The sequence below is a fragment of the Prionailurus viverrinus genome, unplaced genomic scaffold, assembly GCF_022837055.1.
Source record: "Prionailurus viverrinus isolate Anna unplaced genomic scaffold, UM_Priviv_1.0 scaffold_42, whole genome shotgun sequence".
Taxonomy (NCBI): domain Eukaryota; kingdom Metazoa; phylum Chordata; class Mammalia; order Carnivora; family Felidae; genus Prionailurus; species Prionailurus viverrinus.
Genome location: NW_025927609.1, coordinates 3,660,200 through 3,685,525, shown reverse-complemented (window position 1 = coordinate 3,685,525; position 25,326 = coordinate 3,660,200). Strand labels below are relative to the sequence as shown.

At 49.8% G+C, this 25,326-nt stretch overlaps 1 protein-coding gene across 5 annotated transcripts in view; it reads left to right on the top strand.

Moving 5' to 3' along the window:
• The first annotated feature begins 5,477 nt into the window (after window positions 1–5,477).
• The window catches only part of UBASH3A (ubiquitin associated and SH3 domain containing A), a 40,788-nt gene continuing 20,939 nt past the window's right edge, over window positions 5,478–25,326 (top strand). For 2 of the 5 annotated variants that reach the window (XM_047847052.1, XM_047847054.1), the window contains exons 1-6: window positions 5,480–5,657; window positions 7,443–7,496; window positions 10,216–10,402; window positions 12,614–12,812; window positions 16,216–16,385; window positions 17,703–17,911. In XM_047847052.1, coding sequence (XP_047703008.1) covers window positions 5,545–5,657; window positions 7,443–7,496; window positions 10,216–10,402; window positions 12,614–12,812; window positions 16,216–16,385; window positions 17,703–17,911 — 932 coding nt within the window. In that variant the 5' untranslated portion in view covers window positions 5,480–5,544. Of the gene's footprint in view, window positions 5,658–7,442; window positions 7,497–10,215; window positions 10,403–12,613; window positions 12,813–16,215; window positions 16,386–17,702; window positions 17,912–25,326 lie in introns of all 5 variants that reach the window. The other 3 variants (XM_047847053.1, XM_047847055.1, XM_047847051.1) reach the window with 3 other exon arrangements.

Sequence of the window (25,326 nt, the reverse complement as noted above, 5' to 3'; positions counted from 1 at the left end):
GAAGCTTTTGTCGCTTCACTGTTGGTCTTGGAAGGTAAATTTTCAAGGTAAGAAAAAGGGATTGGGCTTGAGAGGGCATTTCTTGGCTTACATAAATAAGATTTTTTCCAGAGAAATTTATATTTTAATATGTTGTAAGCACAGTTGCTCAAAAAGTGGTTTACTATTAAGAAAAGAAAAATATGTTTGAGTAGAGGCTATATTCCAGACCCAAAATCTGCTTTTTTTTTCTTCTGGATACCAAGTTTTGTCTACTTTGAGACTTTTAAATTTAAGATATTAAATTCATTTAATTATGAAATTGTTTTATCTTTTGGATTCCTCAAAGCAAAAAGATATTTTAAAACATAATTAAAAACTTACAAGTGCAGTATTGAAAACTTTTCCTCCGAAATGGGGGAATGCAGGGAGATGCACAGCATTGATATATACTGTATCTATTCAACATTTGGAGTTCATTCTAGTTCAATAAAAGAAGAAAAAGAAAAGGAAAAGAAAGAGGAAGAAGAAAAAAGAGAATGAGGAGGAGGAGGAGGAGAAAAGGAGGTAAATGAGGAGAAAAAAAGAAGAAAAGAAAAAAGAGAAGTAAAGAAAATTTAAAAGTAATGAATATGTACTGGTAAGAAAGAAATAAAAATACCATTATTCATAGACAACTATTTTTGTACATATAATATTTTTAAAATTCGAAAGATTATGAGAATTAATAAGGAAGTCAAGCCAGACATAAAATTACATATAAGTTCAATGTAAAATAATGTGAAAGCAATAATATTTTGATTTACCAGCAAGAAAGAGTATGAACATGAAATTTTGAAAAGATAATTTAGGGGCACCTGGGTGGCTCAGTCGGTTGAGCATCCAACTTTGGCCCAGGTCATGATCTCACAGCTCGTGGGTTTGAGCCCCGTGTCGGGCTCTGTGCTGACTGCTTGAAGCCTGGAGCCTGCTTCAGATTCTGTGTCTCCCTCTCTCCCCCTCCCCCACTCATGCTCTGTCTTTCTCAAAAATAAATTAAAAACATTTAAAAATAAATAAAAAGATAATTTACAGTGGCATCAAAAATGATCCAATACATAAGAATAATCTAATAAATACTGCAAGACCTCTACACAGAAAATTATGCGACAAAATCGAAAGAAATTTTTAAAAACCTGGCCTGCTATGCCAGGAAATTTGACCACTTCGATAACATTTTATCTAAGGAATTTATCTATCAAAATCTTTGAAAAACAACTTAATGAAACCAATACTAGAAGAATACTCCTGTATCCGTTAAATAAATTAAATCCATAATTTAAAACTTTCCAAGGAAATTCTAGGCCGAGATGACTTGGCCAATAAATCTTTTCAAACATTTAAGAAAGAAGTTATCCCCATCTTTAAAAAAAAAAAAAAACTCAGAGAATTGGAAAAGAGGAAATATTCCCCAACTCATTTATGAGGCCAGAATAACACTGACACCTCGAGTGACCAAGTGTTCTTGACTGCCTGGGACTGAGGGTGTTCCTTCAGTATTGTGACCAGGAAGTCTCAAGAGCATCAGAATGAGCTGATCACTCTACTGACACCAACATGGGAGAAGGAAATTATAAGAAAGGAAAACAACAGGCAAAGCTAATTCACAAACACTGATGCAAAAAAATTCTGAACAAAGTATTAACTAATGGAATCCAGCAATATACACAAAGGATAACATATTACGATCAAGGTTATATCTTAGAAACACAAGGTTGACTTAACATTCAAGAGTCAACTGTCGCAAGCTACCTCATTCACTGAATAAAGAAGGAAAACAATATAATCATTTCAATAGAAAAAGCCTTTGATAAAATTCATTATCTGTTAATAAATTTTTAAAAATACCTCAGTGAACTAGGAGTGAAAAATTCATTTAATCTGATATAAGGTACCTATCCTTTTTTTTTTTTTTTTTAAATTTTTTTTTTCAACGTTTATTTATTTTTGGGACAGAGAGAGACAGAGCATGAACGGGGGAGGGGCAGAGAGAGAGGGAGACACAGAATCGGAAACAGGCTCCAGGCTCTGAGCCATCAGCCCAGAGCCTGACGCGGGGCTCGAACTCACAGACCGCGAGATCGTGACCTGGCTGAAGTCAGACGCTTAACCGACTGCGCCACCCAGGCGCCCCTAAGGTACCTATCCTAAAAGCCCCTTTTATTCAACATGGCACTGGAGGTCTTTGTCAGAACGATATATATAGCAAGGAGAGGAAATAAAGTTTACAAATATTGAAATTTTTTAATATATCATAATTTTGAAGTATACCATCATTTGAATATACCATAATTGATTGAATATACCATAATTTATGTATGCATTCACCAGATGATGGACATTTGGGTTCTTTCTCGTTTGAGTCTACTGTGAATACAGCCATCAAGGACATTCACATACAAGTCTTTGTACGGTCACAGATTTTCACTTCTCTTTGGTAGACAGTTAAGAGTAAATTTGTCATATAGCAAATGTATGTTGAACTGTATAAGAAACTGTCAGAATATTTTTCAAAATGGTTGAACAATAAATAAAAGTTCCAATTATCCCACAGCATTGTCAAAATTTAGCATTGTCGATCTTGTCAATTTTTGCTCTTCTGGTGAATGTGTTGTGGTATCACAATGTGGTTTTAATTTATATTTCCCTGATGAATAATCAAGTTAAATATCTTTTCACGTCCTTATTAGCCATTTATGTACCTTCTTTTGTTAAGTGTCCCATTTTGATCTTTTGCCCATTTTAAGTTGGATTTTTTGTTTTCTTAGTATCAATTAAAAGAATATGCATATGCACAATTATGTTACATTCTATAAATTCCGGATACAAGCCCTTTTCAGATATATATGGTGATATTTTCTCCCAAGCTTACATTTTAATTTTCTTTATAGTGCCTTTCAAAGAGCAGACATTTTCCATTTTTTTAAAGTTCACTTATTTATTTTGAGAGAGAGAGAGAGCACGAGCAGGGGAGGGCAGGGAGAGACGGAGAGAGAATTCCAAGCTGCCTCTACTCCATCAGTGCAGAGCCCGATGCGGGGCTGGAACCCACAAAATCATGAGATCATGACCTGGGCCAAACCAAGAGTCAGTCGCTCAAACAACTGAGCCACCTAAGCACCCCAGAAGTCTTCAATTTTGATGAAACCCAACTTACCGATTTTCTTCTTTTACGACTCTTTTATGAAGCTTCGCAAACCTCAGCATAGCAAAGAGTTCTCTCCTAAGTGTTCTTTTAGAATTTTTGTAGTTTTAGCTTCTACATTTAGGTCCATCATACATTTTGAGCTAAGTTGTGTGCATCATGTGAAGTAGGCATTGACATTCATATTTTTCCCATATCAATAGGCAGCTGTCCAGCCTCATTTGTTCAGAATATTATCCTTTCCTTTATTGAATTACTTTGGTCCTTTTGTTGAAAATTAAATGACCACATACGTGGGTCTTTCTGCAGTCTCCAAAGGCACACTATGGTGATCTAATTTTTAAGTTTATATGAAACAACAATGGGCCTAGAGGAATTAAGGCAATCTTGAAGAAAACAAAATCAGAGGAGTTAACACCATAGTAATTAAAACCAGTATAGTGTAAACACAAAAATGAACAAACCAAGGAAGAGAGTAAGAAACAGATTAATATATATTCAGCCACCTGATTTACAAGAAACATCCAGTGATTCACTGGACAATGGATGGTCCTTCAATGAAAACAGGTGTAGGGAAATAAATGAACATTTACCCCTACCTCACACCATACACAGAATGAATTCAAATGGATCAAACAGCTAAATATAAACAGGGAAAATAGTAAACTTCAAGAAAAAAACACAGGGGAATATCTTCATCAATGTTGGGTTAACAATGATGTCTTCAATAGGATGCAGAAAGTTCTAACTATTAAAAAAAATGCTAAATTACTTTTCATTCAAATTAGGAGATTCTGTTTCACACAAAGACACTAAGAGATTAGAAAGGCAAACCACAGCCTGGAAGAAGTCGTTACCATTAAGCACATCCAAAAAAAGACTTACTATCTCCAGAGTTTCCACAAGTTGATAAGAAGAGCCCAAGAACCCAATTTTTCAAAGGCAGAAGATTTAAGTAGGCCCTTCCCCAAAGAGGTTATTCAAATGGCCAAGAGCCTGTCTCATGGGGCTCAATGTCATTGCCATTTGGGGAAAGGCAAATTAGAACCACAGCGGGACACCACTCCACACCCCCAGATTGGCTACAACTAAGAAGACTGACAGTAGAAAGATGTTGGTGAACCGGCCCCTTAACCCACTGCTAAGAGAGCAAATAGGAACCACCGTTTGGTAAAACCTCTTCGTAGTTGCTAATGAAGTACGCACATATCCTATGACCTAAAAACCCCAATCCTAGATGTGTACTCAGCATGAATAACATAAATCAGGCACTAAAAGGCATATACACAAGAGTGTCCACTGCAGCAAAACACCCGACAGCCACCCAAATGATACACCAACAGAGAAGTGGAGAAATAGGTTATGTTTCATTTATCGGATCGAAAAATACACAGCAATGCAGCGAACGAAGTATAGTTACAAGCAATCGCGTGGGTACGTTTCACACGCATAGTTTTGGGGCAAAAGAGAGATCACACACAAAAGGGTATACGCTCTACGGCTCTATTTATGTAAGACTCAAAAGTGGCCAAAGTTAATGTACACGTGAGCACAGCAGTTACCTTCTGGGAGGGAGGGAGGAAATAACTAGGAGTCGGGGGGAGGGGTGCTAGGGGGGAGGGGTGCCTCTGAGGTTCTGGGTGTGTTCCAGAGCAGATGTTGTCAACCTTGATGCTCTTGATATTTTGGGCTGGGTCCCTCTTTGCTGTGGGGTGCGCCTGCTCCGTTCCTGTCCTCTACGTGATAGATGCCAGTAGCAAATGTCCCTGCCTCCAACTGGGACCCTCAGAAGTGCCTGCAGACATTGCCAATGGTCCCCGGGGGTGGAGCCCAAATCCCCCAGGCTGAGGAGCCCCGTTTTATTGCTGGTCCTGGAGGGAGCTAGGTATGTGTGCTCACTTGCCAGGTCACTGACTTCTACATAGGATTTGTCAACTTCTCTGCACCCACATTAAACTTCAGAAGATTCTAAAATCAAAAACAGAGTCAGTGAATAATTAAAAGAACCAAAAATGTCAGAGCCCGCAGGGACAGTAGATGGCGTGTTGTTTAACATCTCGTTTGCAGGCAAGGGGGCTTGGGGTCACCCGGGGCCCATGGCTGGTGGCCCCAGTGGGGAACTGAGTCAGGGGCTGATCCTGCGCGGGGGCTTGGCTGGACCTCCGGAACGTGAACCCCATGTGGAAACAGGGCCGGTGGACATGGCGCCCCAGCACCCTGCAGAGAGTATTCTGAAAACCAACATCTCATGCAAACAGGATATTAGCTTTTGTCAGAGAGATCAAAACGGGCTTGAGGTTTTTCTTCACACCCTCAGCCTTGCCTGCGTGTGTCTCTATCTCTGGCTTTATCTATTCATTTCTGTCCACAGGCAGGAAGAGATGGCAGCCGGGGACACTCAGCTCTACGCCAAGGTCTCCAACAAGCTCAAGGTCCGTGGCCCGTCCTTGCTGCTGGAGCCCCTTCTGGGAATGGGCTTCCCGGTACACACCGCGTGAGTACTGTCCTGCTGGCCGCTGGACGTGCGTTCCCGGCCCACTGAAGCTTCTGCCCCCACCACAGAACTGCAGGCAGCTCAGAGCACTTACTTCCTGCCCGAGGGGTGCGCTTTGCCGAGCGAGATACGCTCTCAAAATACAGCCCTTCTCTGCTTTTTATAAATGACATACTCTTTGCCCTTTGGTCAAACTGTGCTGGCTGGCTGGTGGAGGGACCCTAAAAGTTGTGAAAGTCGGAAGCCGCGTGTTCCGGGGGCACCCCCATTTCTCAGGGTTTGGAGGGGCTTGGGCAGCCTCTTTGTGGTTCAGGGACCGAGACGACCCTGGGAGGCATTTCAGACTTTAGGCCGAAGGGAGCGGTGGAGGGCACCACCACCTAGGAAATATTTCTAAGTGGTGCGGGGGAACCAGTCACCCGTAGGCAAGATCTCTTCAGTGTCTGCTGGTGAAAAGAGGTGGTTAAGAAACTACCGGAACAGTGTTGATCGATCCTGCTTACCCAAGGAGGAGGTCCCCGTACAGAAAATGTTCATCGTAGGATCCACCCTGTCAGAGAGAGACAAAGTCCCCAGAAGCCATGAGCTATGGTTGGCACATGGGATACTGATTTTTCAGACTTATTCACTCCTTGGACTGGGGACCAAGGTTTCCTGAAACGTTATAACAAAGCCCTGAGCAAACTAGCTGCCATCACTTTGAAGTTTCACCCTTTTCTTTTTCTTCTTTAAAAAAATTTTTTTAATGTTTACTTATTTTTGAGAGACAGAGCATGAGCGGGGGAGGGGCAGAGAGAGAGAGAGAGAGAGAGAGAGAGTGAGAGAAACAGAATATGAAGCAGGCTCCAGGCCCCGAGCTGCCAGCACGGAGCCCGACACAGGGCTTGAACCCACAGACTGCAAGATCATGACCTGAGCCGGAATCGGACGCTTAACCAACGGAGCCAGCCAGGCGCCCCAAACTTCACCCTTTTCTTTTCTAACCCAAACCAGAACTTGGTCGCTTTATGTTGATAATAAACCGGGGGCCTTTGAAATGGGCAGCGGAGCCGTGTGCCAGGCCCCGCGCCGGGCACCTTCCCCTGGGTGCAGCCAGGGATACCGAAGCCAGAGAACACAGGCGGTGGAGGGGTGGGGCCCTATTCTTGGCACCTCTAAAGCCCACCCTTTATGATGTTCTCGAGGCTGGACTCATGCTCAGAATGCCTTGTGATTTAAACCAATGTCATCCTTGTCGGTATTCACCAAAGAGCAGCTCTGAGCAGCGTCACGTGGGTCCGCTGATCAACTCCAGCTGTCTCCAGGCTGGATTCCTGAGTGAGTTACCTTAGCCTCCTTCCATCCTGACCAAGTTGGCCCCGTTCAGTTACCCCAGTGTCTGTACGTCCTGGGTTATAATGATGAGTGGGACAGGGCTGGGCCTCAGGGACCCTGCAGGCCGGTAGAGGAGGCAAACAGACACAAGCTCATAGACGAGGCAGGGTGGCCCTATGTGGGCAGGCTGGGGGTGGGGGGGGGCTCGGGGAAGGTTTCCTGGAGGTGGGAGCCCCCGAAGGAAAACGATCAGGGGGGTGTGAGCAGGTCCGCGTTTTCAGAAATCACGGTGAGGCCGCACGGAGGCCTGGTCAGGGCATCCGGCTTCAAAGTCTAAGCAGTGCAGGTCCTCGTGGGGCCCCCAGCCCGGGTCCCATGTGCCACAGTGCTAGCCCTGCCTCTCCCGTGCCCCCCACCCCCAAAAAAGGGAAGGCAAGGTCTGAATGCTCCTCCCGGTCTGCTCTCCTGTAGGCTGAAGGCGCTGGCGGCCACTGGAAGGAAGACAGCGGAAGAGGCATCAGACTGGTGAGTGCGGCTGCCTCCACGGGTGTGCAGGGTGTTTGGCTTGAACTGCTCGGGCCTCGAGAGCTCCCCGGGGTGGGCGTGGGAGGGCCCCATACACCCTGGGCAGGCACCCTGCCCACCCAGCACCCAGGGAAAGGAATAAAGAGCCGGCATTTCAAACGGAAAACAGGGGCACCTGGGTGGCTCAGTAGATGAAGCGTCCAACTGCGGCTCAGGTCGTGATCTCACGGTTCGTGAGTCCGAAGCCCTTGTCGAGTTCTGCTCTCAGTGTAGAGCCCGCTTTGGATCCTCTGGCCCCCTCTCTCTGCCCCCCTCTGCCCACTCCCTCGCTCACGTGTGTACTCTCTCTGTCTGTCTCTCAAAAATACACATTAAAAAAAAGGAAAACAAAGTAGAGAGATTGAACTTGGAACAAGCCTTTCTTCACTTAAAAATCTGAGTTTATCCACATGTGACTGTCAAAGAAGGAAGAAACCCACACAATTTGTTGAGTAAATAGGGAAGAGCTATTTCTTCCGACATAAAATACAGGCCGCCACTCTCTCAGGCTCCCTCGGATGGGGAGAGAATTTACTGGTGGCCCCGAATGGTGCCTAAGGCATCGGCACCTTGCACCTTAAGGGGGCCGGGTGGTGGGGGGCGGGGTGTGGAGCTCAGGGTGCCAGGAGGTTCTGCCACAAACCGGCTACGCGACTGTGCAGGCCGCCCACTGTCTCGGGCCTCCGCTTTCTGCTCTGGTCCTTTTAACCCCCGGTCCCGCCTGAATGTGCCATGATGCCATCATTCTGTCCTGAGGCGGGAAGTCCCCTCACGCGCTGCTCTGGAAAACCACAGCGAAAATCAAACACTAAAAACCGGGTCTCACCCAGCTGCGGTGCCCGCCCCGGAGCAGGATGGCAAATGAGGACAGTGGGCCTCTGAGGGGCCAGTGTGTCCTCAGCGGGGACCTCCTTCTTCCCCCAGAACCTCTAGGCCAAGGACAAAACGTGCAACCCGTCTCCCAGGCAAAGGGAAACACCCAGAAGCTTCTGGGTGAGGCTACCTCTAAAGTCAGTCGCCAAATTTGAATTTCAGATGAAACCCACGGTTTCAAGGGCCACGGTTCCTTCCCCCTGGTTACAACAGGTCAGCCAGACCACGAGTCCCACCGAGGCCCGGGGAGGCAGTGGGGTCCCCTAGGCTCAACCAGGAGTGGGCCGACCTTACCGAATCGGGGGAGCGCAAATTCAGATGCCGTTAAAAACAGAGGGCAGCTTCAAGCGTCCACGCGCGGTCTCTCACGGTCCCGGTGGCAATCGCAGCCGACCGCCCGGTTCCACGTCCAAGTACATGCCGTGGAAACACACAAAGGGCCTAAAAAAACACGGACCAAGATCTTGATTACAGCGCCATGACATTTTTCAAAGAGAAACCAGTTTAAGTGTCCAGCAGCGGAACGGATGAGTGAAATATCACCCGCGAGTGTGACGGGCACCCACAGCCCTTCGAAGGGTCACTCGGACCCACTTAACCAGATGCCTCCGTGCCAGTGTGGATAAAGCACAAAAACGGGGTCGACGGAGAAAATGTAAACTGCAGAATAATTTAAGCAGCAGCTTGTGATTTATGCAAAACACACACGAGTGTTATCTATGGATTTGTTACTTGGGTTTCTAGGAGGAGAAAGCAAAGTGACAATAGAGGACACGTGTGTGCAGGGGGAAGGGGGTCAGGATAAAGGGTCAGAGCGCCCCCTGTTGGTATTTGTTTTTACTCTTAAGGAGACTATATCTGTGCGAAACTAGTGTTTCCTCGAGGGGCGGCACACTGCCCGCTAAACTTACTTTCACATCCCGGGCACGTCTCTGAGTCATTAGAAAGTTGTCAAAACTGTGGATCCTGATGAATACCTGGTAAATACACTCCTCGTCCTTCATCTCATGTTTCCTAACCGGGACCCGTAACCGTACAATAAAATATGCGTGCAGTTTTAGGTATACCGTCTGCTTCCTGCTTTGGAGAAATTTCTGGAAGTAGAAATGTTAATGGAATTGTAGAATCGTCGGATGAAATGGGTATTTTAAGGCTCTTGGTGCGTCCTGGCAATTTGCTCATGTACACACAAATTTGCGCAAATTCGCTGCCCCTTTGACACCACTGGGCGTAACTTTTATCCTTTCAAAGGCATTTTGTTAGTTTGACGGATGAGCAAAATAGCACCTTGGGGTTGTCCCCATTCTTGTTTTTGTTGTTAGTGAGAATGAACTTGAATTTGGGGTTGTAGGTCATGTCTCCTTGTCCTTAAAGCAAGCTTCTGAATGCAAAGAAAATATGTAATAGCCACCTAAATTTCGTCTATTTTTTTTCCTGCAGTTTTAACTTTTACACTCAATTTGAAGTCTGCTACAATTAAAATGTGAAGTTTTTCTGCAAACTGTTCTCAACACTAAGGGGGATGGCTGGGTCCCAAAGATCGCTTGAAGAGGTGCTGAGGTCTCCCGTCACCTTCTCTCATTTTCTTGGTCTCTGGCCTGGGAGTCAGACTAACGCGGGTCTGAGACTCGGGTGGCCCCTGAGCTGCTCCGCGGCCTGGGCCCGCTGAGTCCCGCCCGAGAGGGGCTGGGGGTGCAGCGTGGGTGCTGGACGCGCTCGGCACGGCCTGTTCCTCCGAGTTGCTGCCCTCCGTGGGGAAGGGTCCTTTCGTCCTGGCTTCGGGTGACAGCGCCGTTCTCTGTTACAGGCTACGTTGTCATCGCAACGACCCTTCTCTGGACGATCCCATCCCCCAGGAGTATGCCCTGTTCCTCTGCCCCACGGGGTCCCTGCTGGAACAACTTCAAGAGTTCTGGAGAGAGAGCAAGCGTCAGTGCACGAAGAACCGAGCTCATGAGATCTTCCCGCACATAACGCTCTGTGACTTCTTCACGGTGAGTCGGCCCCAACACGCCTTTAATGCTCATTACCAGGCCGCTGAAGCCATTTCCCTGAGATAACTAAGCGATGTTGGATACAACTGAGGGCAGCCACGTGATCTACTTCCCACGACTGTAGTATTAGCCGTCCTCTTCGTGTGGGACACCCTTTACTTTCCTCCTCAGCCTCATCCGGTCAACTCCAACGCATTCCGCAAAACCCCACTCACTTATCCCCTCCCTCTGTTAAGTCTTGCCCAGCTCCCTGGGCAGAAGGGGCTGCTGCCCTTTGTGCTCCCGTCATCTTTTGGCGTGTATCTCTCGTGGCACTGTCCATGTGGCGTGACCATGTGTCCGGTGCAGCCCTGCAGCCCCCACGAGGCTGAATCGCCACAAGGTGGACGCCTCACTCACCTTTGTGGCCCGAGACCAGCACGGTGCCCCAGAGCGGGTGTTGCGGAAATGTGTGACGGATGAACTAAAGAACGGTCGCTGCTGGCCCTTGCAAGTGCGGAACCGTTCCCTGCTTCTGTGGGGACCGGCCCTGATTTAGAATATGGCCCAACACGCAGCTTCACAGGGGTCCTGGAAAGGGGAGAAGGACCTGGGCCACTCAACAGAGAAGCAGGAGGGCATGAGAGAGAGGGAGGGGCCGACAGCCACTTCCTGTGTGGCTTCACACCAGACAAACCTGGAGAGGACACGCCCTGGCCGGCCGCCTCTGCCATCGGCAAGCTCTAAGGGGCCCACTCATTTCAGGGGTCCCGCCAGGGCCCGAGGAGCGCTCCGTGCCAGGCTCCACGGCGTGCACGGGAAGGGGGCTGCGAGCCTCCGCCGGGAATGTTTCCAGCAGATTCCCCGGGAGCCTTTGACGGTCACCCCGATTTACCAGGGGCTGAGGGGTGGGGCTCCCAAGGCACAGAACCTTCAGTGCTAAAACCAGGAAAGTCCCGGGCACACTGGGGCGCGTGGGTCACCCTACTTTGCCGGCAACGGCATTTGTGACGGTCAAGCTGTTTTCCAGCTTGTGCTTAGGAGCTCGTCAGGGAAAGGAAGGAGCCAGAGACTGTGATGAAAATAACCATCAAATGGGCCATGCTTCATCACTCCAGCGAGGGGGCCACCTGGGCCTTTAGGTCCTCTTCCCACGTCCACGTCCAGACACACACACACACACACACACACACACACTCCCCTCCCTTCTCCTGCATTAGCCGCCCCACCAACCCCTAGCCCCGTCCTACGCTGCCAGGCTGGCTGAGCAGCCGTTCCGGCGAAAGAGTGACAGGGAAATGCAGCCTCTGCTTTTGACGCTGTGAAAGGAAAAAGTCCAGCCTCCACGGGCGGGTGTCCATTGCGGCTCTGTTCATACACGACCCGGTGCCCCCAGACTACTGACCTGAGACCGAGAGACACGCTGTGGACAGACAGTCATTTATTCAGGGTTATACCGTCCGTGCGTCAGGCGCTTTCCCAGGACCCGCGAGGGCCACAAAGACGCAACACACAGGGATGAGTTTAGCGAGCCGCTGGTCAGGGGGGACGTGAAAATGCATCTTAAAACTACAATGCAGCTGATTCGAACAAGAATGAAAGGTGCTGTGGGAAATTTGGGGGGAGCCAGTGCCGGGAAGCACAGGGCTGGGCTAACTTCCTGCTTGGGGGGGCGGGGGAGGGTCTGCGTCTCACCGTGGTCTCACTGTGGTCTCACCGCGGTCCCACGTGGCCACGTGAGTCTTCCACATGGAGGAAGGTCTTCAAGCCCAGGAGGCACTTGGGCAGCGCTGAGCCCAGGAACCAGGAGTGGGGAAGGGCGGTGAGGGTCCGGCCGGTGCCCGCAGCCTGGCACTCAGGCTGAGCAGGGGGCCCGGAGCCGTGCATGCACCGTGGCTGCCTCCGAGTCTAGGAGAAGCCTCCAGAAGTCCGAACAGCTGAGCACAGCTGTGGGTTGAGTCAACATGACACAGAGGGACGAGAGGTAAGTCAGGGTGACAGGCGTTTCCAACCTGGACCCTTAGAGGACACTCCATTCCAAAAGGAATCTTACCTGGAATCTCTAAGAAACCGAGGCGGGGTGCAGAACAAATCCATAGCCCCAGACGCGGGGGCGAGAGAATCATGTTCCAGCACTGTGGCCACAAATAGGCTCGCGGGGCTGCCTGATCCGAATCAACTAAGCTAATAGCTGCCCTTCTGAAAAGCACATCCTTGTCTCTTCTCCCCTAGTGCGAGGACCACAAAGTGGAGTGTCTGTACGAGGCTCTAAAGAGAGCCGGGGACAGGATCCGGGGTTCCTTCCCCTTGGTCGTCCCTCTGGCTCTCCATTCTTCCATCAGCTACCTGGGCTTCTTCGTGAGCGACAGCCCTGCGGACGTCATCCGGGAATTCGCCACGACGTTCGCCATGGAAGTGGCTGTCTTGGCAGGTAGGCAGCCCTGGCCAGTTGCACACGAAGGTCGCGGTTGACAGGGACTGACTGCTCTGTGTCCGGGGCCGTGCTCTGCTCCTCAGGCGCCGCGGGCCAGCCGCGGGGGGAGCGGGCTGCGGGCTGCTCCTTGCTGCCGCCGGCTGGGCTGGGCTCAGGGGACGCAGACGCCCTGGCCCAGGACTTTTCCATCGCCACCTCTCCCTTTTCAGTCAGATCCTCCAACGTGGCCTTGCTCTGGGGCTGAACAGCTTAGCCGGAGCTAAATCTAATGAGCCAGGATGTCCTTCAGAAGGAAAGCAGACTCTGAAAGCAGAGGCCACATTTTCTCCAAGTGGGAATACCTTTGTCTGCATCGATACGGGTTTTCAGAACACTGGGTGCGCTCCAGCTGCCTGGAAAACTGTCCCAGGAGGAGACCTTGAGTGGTCACGTGATGACGGTGGATTACAGGCTGGTTCCCACACGGGGACGTCCGAGGCTCCCCAGCTCCATGCCCGCCTTGGGCAGATGCCCTCCCGGGGTCAGTGCTGTGTGTAAAACACAAGTCCTAGCTGGTTTTTGTTGATGTTTTAGGGAAGACCATAGTGTTTTCTCCATGGCCTCTCGGGGAAGGATCGTCGAGATTCACTTTGAGAATCTTTGAGCCTCCCTTTTTCCCCAACCCCTGCACTGGTCTGGAGACAGGATCCGGCTGGGGTTCACGGGAGGGACTCTGGACTTGACCTCAGAAGAGGAGCGTCTCTCCCTCGTCTCTGGTTAGCGCTGGGCCTTCATCAAGTCACATCAGCCCCAGAAGTCGCTCTTTCTCTGCAAATCGGCGAGGACTCTGGCCCTTCAAACAACGCAGCCTGTTTCTGTGGAGTTTCCCCCTCGGTCCTGACACACAGAAGAAGTACAGTGTTGTGGTGACTCCCGGCACCCTGGTGGAGAGACGCCACCCTACCCCTCCACAGGTGTCGAGGCCCCTTCTGATCTGGCCACGCCAGGAGGTCACTGAATCCCGGATTTCCACTTGGAGGCTGGCCTCTGGGCTCCGGGGTCCTATTTGCTGGACGATTAGCAGCTTACCCCATGGCTTTGTTGATTGGCGTCCTTTATAGAAACAAGAGTCAGGTGACGGCTCTTTAGTCTCCTTGTGGCCAAAAGGACAAGGTGGTCTCGTCCTGCCCTGCCCCGTCAGCCCCTCGCCTCAAGGCACACCGGGCACCTCCCTTACGCACTGCATCCCCCAGTTGGGTCTCACTGGCCCCATTTTAAAAATGAAGAGACCGAAGCCGGTGAAGGGGAACATTCCTGTTCGAGGTCATTGGCGCGGGGGAATCGTGTCCCCTGAAATTCCTGTCCACCCTGAACCTTAGAAACAGGCTTTATTTGGAAACAGGGGCTCTGCAGACACAATTAGTTAAAATGAAGCCAGACTGGCAGCCAGACTGGAGGGTGGGGTCTAAATTCAGCGACTGGTGGTCCCATGAGAGAGGAGAGAACACAGAGACACAGGGGTGGAGGCCATGGGGAGGACACAGGGACGCAAGGATGCGGCCACACGCCAGGGACCACCCGGAGCCCCAGGAGCTGGGCGCAGCAGGGAAGGGCCTCCCCAGAGCCTTCAGAGGGGACGCAGCCCTGCGGACGCCTACAGACTTCTGGCCTCCAGACTGCGAGAGAGCACCTTTGTGTGGTTTTAAGCTCCCCAGTTTGTGGCCATTTGTGACCACAGCCCCCGGAAAGCAATAGGGTCCCCTAAGCGGGGGTCAGAGCAAGAACCTTAGTCCAGCTCGGTCTTGCTCGGCCCCACCCGGGTTCAGGCTGACCGGCCCTGGGCTCCGCCAGGGAGGCTCCGACCCCACGGCTCTCACCCTGCCCTCCACGCCTGTGCCCTGGCCTGACCCCAAAGGGCTGGGAGGGGCCGGCCAGCTTCAGTGTGTCCCCATCAGGGCATCTGTGTCTGCCCCCAGAGACACACCCCCAGAGGCAGGGGCTGGGGAGAGCGGACAAGACAAGGGCCCTCGCAGAAGCCACGTGTGGTTCACAGATGACAACCAGCGTGGATCTTTCCCGGGCCACACTGACTCACGTGGCCAGGTGGTCCTCCGCCCACGGCCGAAACACCCAAGAAAAGAATGTCCCCGCCACCCACACGTGCTCTCAATTTATGCTTCTCGCCTCGGCGGTTTCTTGTTTGCCACTGAAGTCTCATGTAGCGGATGGGAGACATCACTGGGCCACCAGGTCTGGGCCCAGGAAGCAAGTGCAACATCCGGACCACGTTCCAGGGGAGAACGGGGCCTGTCTGTTGGTATGTGTTGCCCGGGGGAGAGGTGGCCGGTAACCAGTAGTTACGAAAAGACTCCCCGAGATGTGAATCAAGAGACGGGTTTCAGCGCCACCCCAGCAGGTGGCCCTCACCATCCTCAGGCTGCTGCTGTGCAAACGCAGCTCTTCCCAAGGTTGCCCCACCAGGAGAGGAGGGTGGCTCTAAAGCCAGGCCTACGTGACACCAAAGTCCGAGTTCCCGTCGGTCACTGCCTCCCCCAAACACAAACTACTTTGTGGCCCAGAGGCCGTCGGATCCTGGCTGACCTCAGGGCCCTGGAATGAGGACCAGGAGGGCAGGACCCACCAGGGCAGAGGCCTCCCAAAGACACCAGGGACCGACCACTCCGAGGGCTCCCTGCTTCGCCAAAGTGAGAGAAGCCGTCATGCTTGACACAGTTGGGTTCCCTGTGGCATTTTCTTCCCGAGATTCTGCAGCAGAACCAAAACCATCGGCCCAGAGTTCAAGGTTACGAGTCCAGGCAGCTGGGTAGTGTGTGCGCCCCGGAAAATGAACGGAGAAGCTGTGACTACATCCACTTTGATCAGAGGTTCGGGCCACTGGCTTGCAAACTGATAGGCTCCAAACACCCGGACCCGTATCTCCACCCCTCCTCCTTCCTCCTCCTTATAGGATTTGCAGTACCCAGCTATGTCCTCTATAAGCTGAACTCTGGGGGGTGCCTGGGGGGCTCAGTCGGTTGAACGTCTGACTTCAGCTCAGGTCATGATCTCACGGTTCATGGGTTCAAGCCCCACGTCGGTCTCTGTGCTCACAGCTCGGAGCCTGGAGCCTGCTTCGGATTCTGCGTCTGCCTCTCTCTCTGCCCCTCCCCTGCTCATGCTCGCTTGCTCTCTCTCTCTCTCAAAAATGAATAGACGTTACAAAATTTTTTAAGCTGAACTCTGTGAAATGGCACAATCTGGGGGGAAGGCGGGGGCAGAGGCAGGAGGCACCAGGCAGACAGGCTTCGCATACCAGCCCTGGGCACGTAGCCGTCGTGGATGCATAGCCACCCCACACACACGCGGCGCCCACGGTGGGGGTAAAAGCGCCCACCATCCTCGTGTTGACCTGGTTTTGCAGACTGCACCGTGAAGCCCTGCGCCAAGCAGCTGCACCTGACCCTGGCCCACAAGTTCTACCCCCACCACCAGAGGACGCTGGAGCAGCTGGCCAGAGCCATCCACCCAGGCCACAGCTGCCAGTGGACCGCCGTGCTGTACTCCCGAGACATGCGCTTCGTGCACTACCAGGTGAGCGAACCCAGGCCGGGAGCCTCGGCCGGAGTGGCCCTGGCCAGGCGGTTGAACTGGACACTCCCCAGGGGAGCCAATGGCGGCCCACCAGTAGATAGAGCACTTACCCCCAGGAGCCCTCCTCCTCTGGAGGTATTTCAGGGACAGGAAGCCCTTCTACTATTTTTTTTACGTCATTCCTATTTCTGTGCAAATTTAGAACTAGTATTCTTTTTTTTTTTTAATTTTTTTTTCAACGTTTTTTATTTATTTATGGGACAGAGAGAGACAGAGCATGAACGGGGGAGGGGCAGAGAGAGAGGGAGACACAGAATCGGAAACAGGCTCCAGGCTCCGAGCCATCAGCCCAGAGCCCGAGGCGGGGCTCGAACTCACGCGAGATCACGCGAGATCACGCGAGATCTCGCGAGACCGTGACCTGGCTGAAGTCGGACGCTTAACCGACTGCGCCACCCAGGCGCCCCAGAACTAGTATTCTTTTATGTATGACTGGCAGACACAAAAAAGTTTGAAAAAAAACACCAGTACCATTTCTGGCAATAAAAAGTGGACTATTGCAAAAATTTATGAGTACATGGTGTTGCTTATTAATTTGCTTAAATGACGATTTCAGTGAAACCTCACGCAAGACTTCCTCCCCCGAGATGGATGGTTTAGATGGAAAGCTTGCAGTGCTCCTTTCAGACCCGTGGAAGTAGCATGGATGAATCCACCGTGTTCCGTGTTGTATGAAAGGCTATAAATAACCTTACGCCAAGGGAGGTGGATGTGAATGTCTAATTCTGCTCTAAGATCTTTCATATTAGAAATAAGTAGTAATAAGAGATGATAGACATAGGTAGATAGATAGATGAATAGATCATTGATAGATGTGGATAGATAGATGATAGATTAGACAGGTAGATAAGATAAATGATAGATAGATAGATAGATAGATGAATAGACAATAGATACGAATAAATAAGTAGATTAGAGAGATAGGTAGATATGGATACATACGTAGAAAGATTAGATAGATAAGATAAATGGATGGATGGATGGATGGATAGATACATAGATACATAGATAGATACATAGACAGATGATAGATAGATGATAGGTAAATACCAGAATTCATTTCCAAACCTATCCAAAGAATTCTGTGCCATAGTGTGTCATCGGCTACTATCTGTCACCCGACACAAGCCTGGACAGGCCCTGGAGTCGTAGAGCACAACCGGGGAGCCTGGGGGCAAAGGGCAGATGTCATCTCTCTCATGCTGCCATCTTTCCCAGCCCAAGTTTGAGCCATGAAAATGCTCGCGTCTTTTCCAGACCCTCAGGGCCCTATTTCAGTACAAACCCCAGAACGAGGACGAGCTGACACTAAGCCCGGGCGACTACATCTTCGTGGACCCCACCCAGCAGGAGGAAACCAGCGAGGGCTGGGTGATTGGGACCTCCCAGCGGACAGGCTGCCGGGGCTTCCTGCCCGAGAACTACACGGAGCAAGCCAATGAGTCTGACACTTGGGTCAAGCACAGGTGAGTACTGCCTCTAGCGGCAGCCCAAACGTCTTCTCTCTGATTAGCAGCCAAGAACGTCCCTCGGAAAACAGTGGTTGCCGCGTGCTTGTAGACCATTCCATCACTGGAAAGAAAATTGCCTTCTCCATGCTGGTGACATTATCCCTGCAGGTATACGGTAAATATCTTGGCCAATCCATGGTTTTCTGCAAATAATGCTCAGAAAGCATGAATTGCTCTATGTGGCTTCTGAGATCGTAATCCCAAAACGACTGTAAAAACTTCCGTATTATGGACCCGACAGATTATATCAGAGAGCCTGAGCTTGGCTTTACCTAGCCTTCGGCTCAGCGTGTCAATTGTCAAGTCCGAAGGTCCATTACCAGTTTTCTACTGCTCTGTAGCAGATGACCGTGAACTCCCCAGCTAAAGCAGCACACGTTTATTACCTCATACTTTTCCTGCAGCAGGCATCCGGGCACGGCTTAGCTCGGGGTCTCTCGAGGCCACATTCAGGTTTCGGCCGGAGCTGGGGATTTACCTGAAGCCCAGGGTCCTCCCCCAAGCTCACGTGGTGTTGGCAGAACGCATCTCCCAGAAGCCTTGGGGCTCCTGGTGGCTTCTTCGCGTTCAGCTGGAGAATCTCTTCATTTTAGCAATTTTAGCCTCGTCTGGAGAGGCTGGGGTTGCTCAGAGTCATTAGGTACCGGTTCCTTTTGTCCCATTTACTTCCCTCCATTAATCTCTTTCCTCACATGTGTTACTGTGAGCAACAAAAGGAAACCGGTGCTTGGAAATATTCTTAGCGACGCGACCAACTTCACTCAACTTGCTGCCACTACATGGTAGGGATCCCCCTTCCTCCAGTTTCCTGGAACGTGTGACTCTCACCAGCATCCATAAGACCACGAAGAGTCTGTCCAAAGTAATTTTTTTAGCGTGTGTCTCAAAATTCTCCCCACCTCCACCCACGGCTCAGTCCCAGAGCTGCTCCCGTATTTTAGGTATTTGTCACAGCAGCACCCCACGCTTAATACCAAGTTGAGGAGCAGTTAAGGTTTAGCCAGAGAAGCAGTAATTTATATACATATCCACACATACAATAGAAATGCACTTATAAAATGTAGAACATTTTGTATTTAATATACAAAAAATTATCTATTAATAATGTAATAATTTCTATTTACATCATATTATTTATATTATAATGTATGGCCATGTTACACACCACACACATACACACACATTTAAGGAATTGCCGTGTGTGACTGTTGGGGCTAGCTAAGCAAGGACAGGCAGGCAAGAAGGGAGGGAGGGGACCACAAACGTTGGAAGCCATGACTCCTGGAAGCACTTGTCTGCCTCTGACAATCGGGGAGGAAGCCCCCCAGGCAGGTGGGAGAATGGTTGCAGGCACAGCTGCTATTTGGAATCACTGAGCTCCAGGAAGCCCTGAGCCTTTTTTAAAGACCTTCCAATGAAAGAAGTCAGGCTCCCCTCCCCCCCCACCCAGGATAATCTCCCTTTTCATTAATTTAAAGTCTGCCAACCGGGACTTTAATAGCATCTGCAAAATCTCTGCACAGCAGCACCCTGCTTAGTGTTTGGTTGGCTAACCAGGAAAAGGTGTGTGTATGCTTCCCACCACGACCTAAACTTCCCCTAAAAGAGACCGTTAAATCATGAAACAATGTATTAGTGAAATAAATTAGGATATATCCGTATAAAACAATACTTGCAGTCTTTAAAAAAGGTCACAAGAAAGTATTTTACGTGCTGATATGGAAAAATCCAAGATAGGTTGCAGAACGCGGTGTATATTACAGAGCTATTTGTGGGGAAGGGTAAAGTAAAAAACCATTGTCTGTACATATATGTGCTTAATATGGATTTATATGCATGCCTGTGCCTAAACATTGCCCGGAAAAGAGAATCTCTAGAAACTTCCCACAGTGGTCCCCTGGGAGTTGGGAAAGGGGCTGGGGAAGAGAAAAGGACTTGGGGAAGGGACTTCACTCTCTACCATCCATGATTTGTAAGTATTTGAACCATATATATATATATATATGTATTACTTATTCAAAATATAAATTCATCCATTTTAAATTTGAAGAAAAGAATATAAGGACATGGGGTCAAAGAGACAATAAAGGGGGAGAAGTCAGACAAATCCAGGGCTAGGTTGCAGCCGGCATGCATGCTGTGAGATCCCTTCCCACACCTGATGCAAAAGGGACACAGCTTCCACAGAATGGTCACGGCCAACCAAGATGCGGTAGACCAGTTGTCTGCGAGAAACACCACCGTGTGAGGGCAGACACGGCCATGGGTCCTGTGGGCTACCACAAAGTCATGGGCCATTGGTGCCACAAGGGACTGCAGAGATAATCCAATAGGGCCTCCTGTCCTGGAGAGTCGAGGACACTCTGGCCCAGGGAGGTGGGGAGGCTGGATGATGTCACACAATTAAGGAAGAACTTGTTTCCCTTGAGAACCAACTCCATCCACCATCCAGTCTAATGAACTGTTTAAGAAGTCAGGAGATACTGGTTATACCCTAACTGACCGTCGCAGTTCCAGGAAGGGTGAGGCAGGTCCTTCACTCTCTGCTCAGGATGTGAGAGCTTCACTGCCACCAGGAAGTTGGCAAACTGAGATATTTCTAGAACTACATGGCGAAGATTCTGTAGAAGATGAGTTTTTGGCTCCTACATTTTTGCTTCACAATTAATCCTCCAGCCACCTGTGGCCAACGTAACCATTCTGGACTTTACCCCTGACATTTCTGGGACTATTCTTCCTAAAGACACGTTTCCCTTATGAATTAATAAATACTAAGGACAATCGAAACAAAAAGAGAGAAAAATAAGTCATAGTAGGCTCGGCGATGGGGTGTCTGACTGGCCATGTTTTGGAAGCACCCCCATCCCCTCTGGGAGCTTTCAGGACTCCCACTTGGCATGTGCAACCACTGGCCTTACAGTGCCCGAGGACAGATGTGCACGTGCACCGGGAGCAGCCCCTACCTGCCAGAGGAGACACCCTTCTCGGTATGAGGTTGCATAGGTATGTTCTACCTATGCACATCTAGGTGTGTTCATTGCTTGGCGATTGAAACATCAGTCACCCATCATCAATACAATGCCAGCCTTTTCGAAATGGTCCCAGGCGTCTTTGGATTCACTGGGCAACAAAATCGCCCCCCAAAAATCTGTCCACGGCCTTGAAGAAGGAGATCAGAGGGGACCAGCATGATACGATGAGGGAATGTCTTCCTGGTTCAGAGTGGTTTTCAATGCTCTACGTAAAAGAATGGATATAGCATAATCTAGAACAAACAGCAGAGAGGTTTTGAAGGTTAGAGCTCAGAGAACAGTTTGTCCTCTGGGCAGGGTGAGAAGATTTTCAAAACTAAAGCCACACCTGTCCAGTAATTTCCAAAGCCACAGAGCGAGTCGGTGGCAAGTATCTCAGATGTAATAAAGGCACTGTCATGGGCTGAATCGTCTGCCCCAAATTTCTATGTTGAAGTCCTGGCCCCCAGCACCCCAGAACGTGACTATAGAGACGGGATCTTCACAGAGGTGATTAGGGTAGAATGAGGTCCCTAAGGTTGTCCTGACCCAATCTGACCAGTGTCCCTGTGAGAAGAGGGGATGAAGACACAGACACATGCAGAGGAACGACTGTATGAGGACACGGTGAGGACAGCATCCACACCTCCGAGACAAAGGCCTCAGGAAGAGCCAGCCCCGCCCACACCTGGATCTTGGACCTTGAACTCCAGCCCTGAGACAGTAAATGTCTGTGGTTGCAGCCACCTGGTCTGTGGCGCCTTGTTATAGCTGTCCCAGGAATCTACTATGAGGATGTGGTCCACACAACCCCACAGACTGCAGTTACGCCCTTTTTAAAAGCCACGGTGAATTTAAACCCATCTATTTTCATGGTGTAAGTTGGCCATTAAGTAGTTCTCTTAAGTTCAAGAGAAAATCCGAACTATTTAAATGTTCAGTTATTTCCTTTCTCCTCTCGTTGTAATCTTGATTATATTTCCTTTGTTGGGGGGCCCGGGTGGCTCAGTCGGTTAAGCGTCTGACTCTTGACCTCAGCTCAAGTCTTGAACTCAGGGTCGTGAGTTCAAGTCCCACGTTGGGCTCTGCCCTGGGTGTGAAGGCTACTCTGAAAAAAAACTTGCGTTTGACAGACAGGCAAAAAACAATTTGGTTTTCTCTCTGACTGTAGACTTCACAGATGTTATTTATAGATAAGGAGGCTTCGCTGTCTGTGAGGTAGAGGAACACTAGCAGGATGTGCCATTCCCTCCCCCCCCACCCCCGCCCCGGAAGAGGAAACCACGACGTTTCCTTTGTCAGTAGGAGACTGCGAATGGGGCCTCTGCTACGGGAGGAGGGAAGAATGTCAGCGGTCTGGACGTGGATTCCAGTGTTCTTGGTCCACTTATGGCCAACGAAAGCCCGCACCTCTCAGGAGCTGGCCACCGACACTGTGACAATACATGAGCAGAAGAAATCCATGTGACCTGGATCCCGCCAGTGGGAGTTTCCAGCACAAGGCAGGGCAACAACCCGAAAACAGAAGGTACAACTTGCAGACATTTTGAGAAGTGCACTCACCAAATCAAAACGCCACGCAGGCACGAATGGTCCAGGGCACGAGGCGGTGTGTGTGGGGGGCCGGTGGCCAGAGCCTGGGGTGCAGGGGGCATGCTCCCGGGGAGCCCCAGAATCTGACCCTGGTCAGGTCTCAGCATGAACTTGTGGGGGCTAGCGGTGACTGCGGGCGAATCGGGGACATGACGTCTGTATGGGAGAAATACAGACATTCACACACGGGCCGAGGAAGTACAAACACACCACGTTCATGACTGAGGAAGAAGAATCGTGAATGTATCGATTCCTCTCGGATTCACTTCCAGGTTTAATGAAATTGCAGGAAAAGATCCCAACGGAATCATTTGCTGGAACTCTACCGAATGGTTGAAAAGTTTATCTGGAAGAATGTATGGGAGAAGAGCTGAGAAAACTTTGAAAAATAAAAATAATGAGAAGAGATAGTTACTCTAGGATGTTAAAAACCTATTATAAACCGACGATATAGTCCTGGATTGAGGGAAAGAGAAAAACAGATCAGTGGCACAAAACAGATACCAGAGCGGGGAACCTGGCCCGTCAGGAAGTTTACAACCTGCTCGACACATCAGAAGCAGAGGAAGAAACGGGCATAAAACGAACAGTATTTTATGTGACCTCACCTCATACACAGAACTCCATTCCCGACAAAGATGAGAATTGAACGGAAGCAGAAAATCATGTCAGGTAGAATGCACTTTAAATGAATGTATTTCTGATTTCTACACTGAGGGGAGCTTTGAAAGCATACAAGTAGTGGAAGGAGTCTTTTTTGTGTGTTTATTTTTGAGAGAGCACAAGCAGGCGAGGGGCAGAGAGAGAGGGAGACCCAGAATCCGAAGCAGGCTCCAGGCTCCGAGCTGGCAGCACAGAGCCCAATGCAGGGCTCGAACTCACGAACAGTGAGATCAGTCTGACGCTTAACTGACGGAGCCACCCAGGCGCCCCCAGAAGGAGTCTTAATCAGAGACCTAGCAGATCGGTCTTTAACACTGACTGTTAAAGGCTTAGAATTTAAGGGTTTGGGGTGTTAAGAACAATGAAGTACACTACAGTCGGAAGGTCAGGAGGAGAGCAATGCTCTTTGGAGCACAGGAATGAGGACGATGAGCCCTGATCGGTCGTCCCCGTGAGCACATCACCTCCCCTTCTCTCCCTCCGTGACCACACCGGCTGCGACCTGGGTGTCCGCCCTCTGGGTGATTCGTTTCTGACGTTTTCGTTTCCCCAAGAGGTCACCTACCGTATTCTTCACTCTTGGCCACAGTGACAGGTGAACAGTCAGAAGAGAGGCCACCAGCTCTGGCCACCAGGCCACCCGCCCACCTGCAGCCTGGGCCCACGTGCCCTTCTCTCCCATCAGACCACACCGGGCTTTTGGAACTCCTGCCCAGGGGCCCACGGCGCCCCACACCCCGTGCCCCCAGGCATCCCACGCCCTCCGAGGGCTCCGCTCCAGCATCTGCCCTTCCCAAGACTCTCCCCCCGCGTCATTCCCGCCAGCAAACAAACACGCCGCTATCCTTAAAAACAAACTCAAGCACAAGCCCTTTTTTCTTGTTTCCCTTTCTAGCTACTGCTCCTCTTCTCCACTCAGATTGTAGGTTTTTTTAACTAAATTAATTAATTAATTTCATCATAAGTATACTCTTTGATCCCCATCATCTATTAACCCATCCCCCACCCACCTCCCCTCTAGTGACCATCAGTTTGCTCTCTGCAGTTGAGTCTGTTTCTTGATTTGTCTCTCTCTCTCTCTTTTTTCCCCCTTTGCTCATTTGTTTCCTTTCCCAAATTCCACATGAGTGAGGTCATACGATATTTGGCTTTCTCTGACTGATTGATTTCACTCAGCATAATACCCTCCAGCTCCATCCACGCTGTTGCAAATGGCAAGATTTCATTCTTTTTGATGGCTGAGTAATACTCCATTGTATCTATATACCACATCTTCTTTATCCATTCATCAGCTGGTGGACACTTGGGCTCTCTCCGTAATTTGGCTACTGTAGATAATGCTGCTATAAACATAGGGGTGCACATATCCCTTTGAATTCGTGTTTTGTGTTTGGGGGGTAAATACCCAGTAACACAATTACTGGATCGATGGGTAATTCTATTTTTAACTTTCCGAAGAACTTCCGTACTGTTTTCCAGAGCGGCTGCACCAGTTTGCATTCCCACCAACGGTGCACGAGGGCTCCCCTTTCTCCACATCCTCGCCAACACCTGCTGTTTCTTGGGTTGTTAATTTTAGCCAGTCTGACAGGTATGAGGTGATAGCCCACTGTGGTTTTGATTTGCATTTGCCTGATGATGAGTGATGATGAGCATCTTTTCATGTGTCTGTTGGCCGCCTGAACGTCTTCTTTGGAGACATGTCTGTTCGTGTCTTCTGCCCATTTTTAGTTGGATTATTTGGTTGTTGACTATAGATTATTTTTATATTTATTTTTTTTAAGTTTGTTACTTTTATTTTGAGAGAGAGAGAGAACATGCACACAGGAGGGGCAAAGAGAGAAAGAGAGAGACAGAATCCCATGCAGACTCCACACTGTCAGCACAGAGCCCGACACAGGTCTTGAGCTCACAAACCATGAGATCGTGACCTGAGCCGAAATCAAGTCAGAGGCTCAACTGACTAAGCCACCCAGGTGCCCCGACTGTAGATTATTTCAACATAGAATTTATAAACACGATTTCTCCTTTGATAAAATGAATTTCCCATAGGGAACTTGGCCAGTTTCTTGCTCGTGGAGCAGGTAGATGACCTTCTCTGTC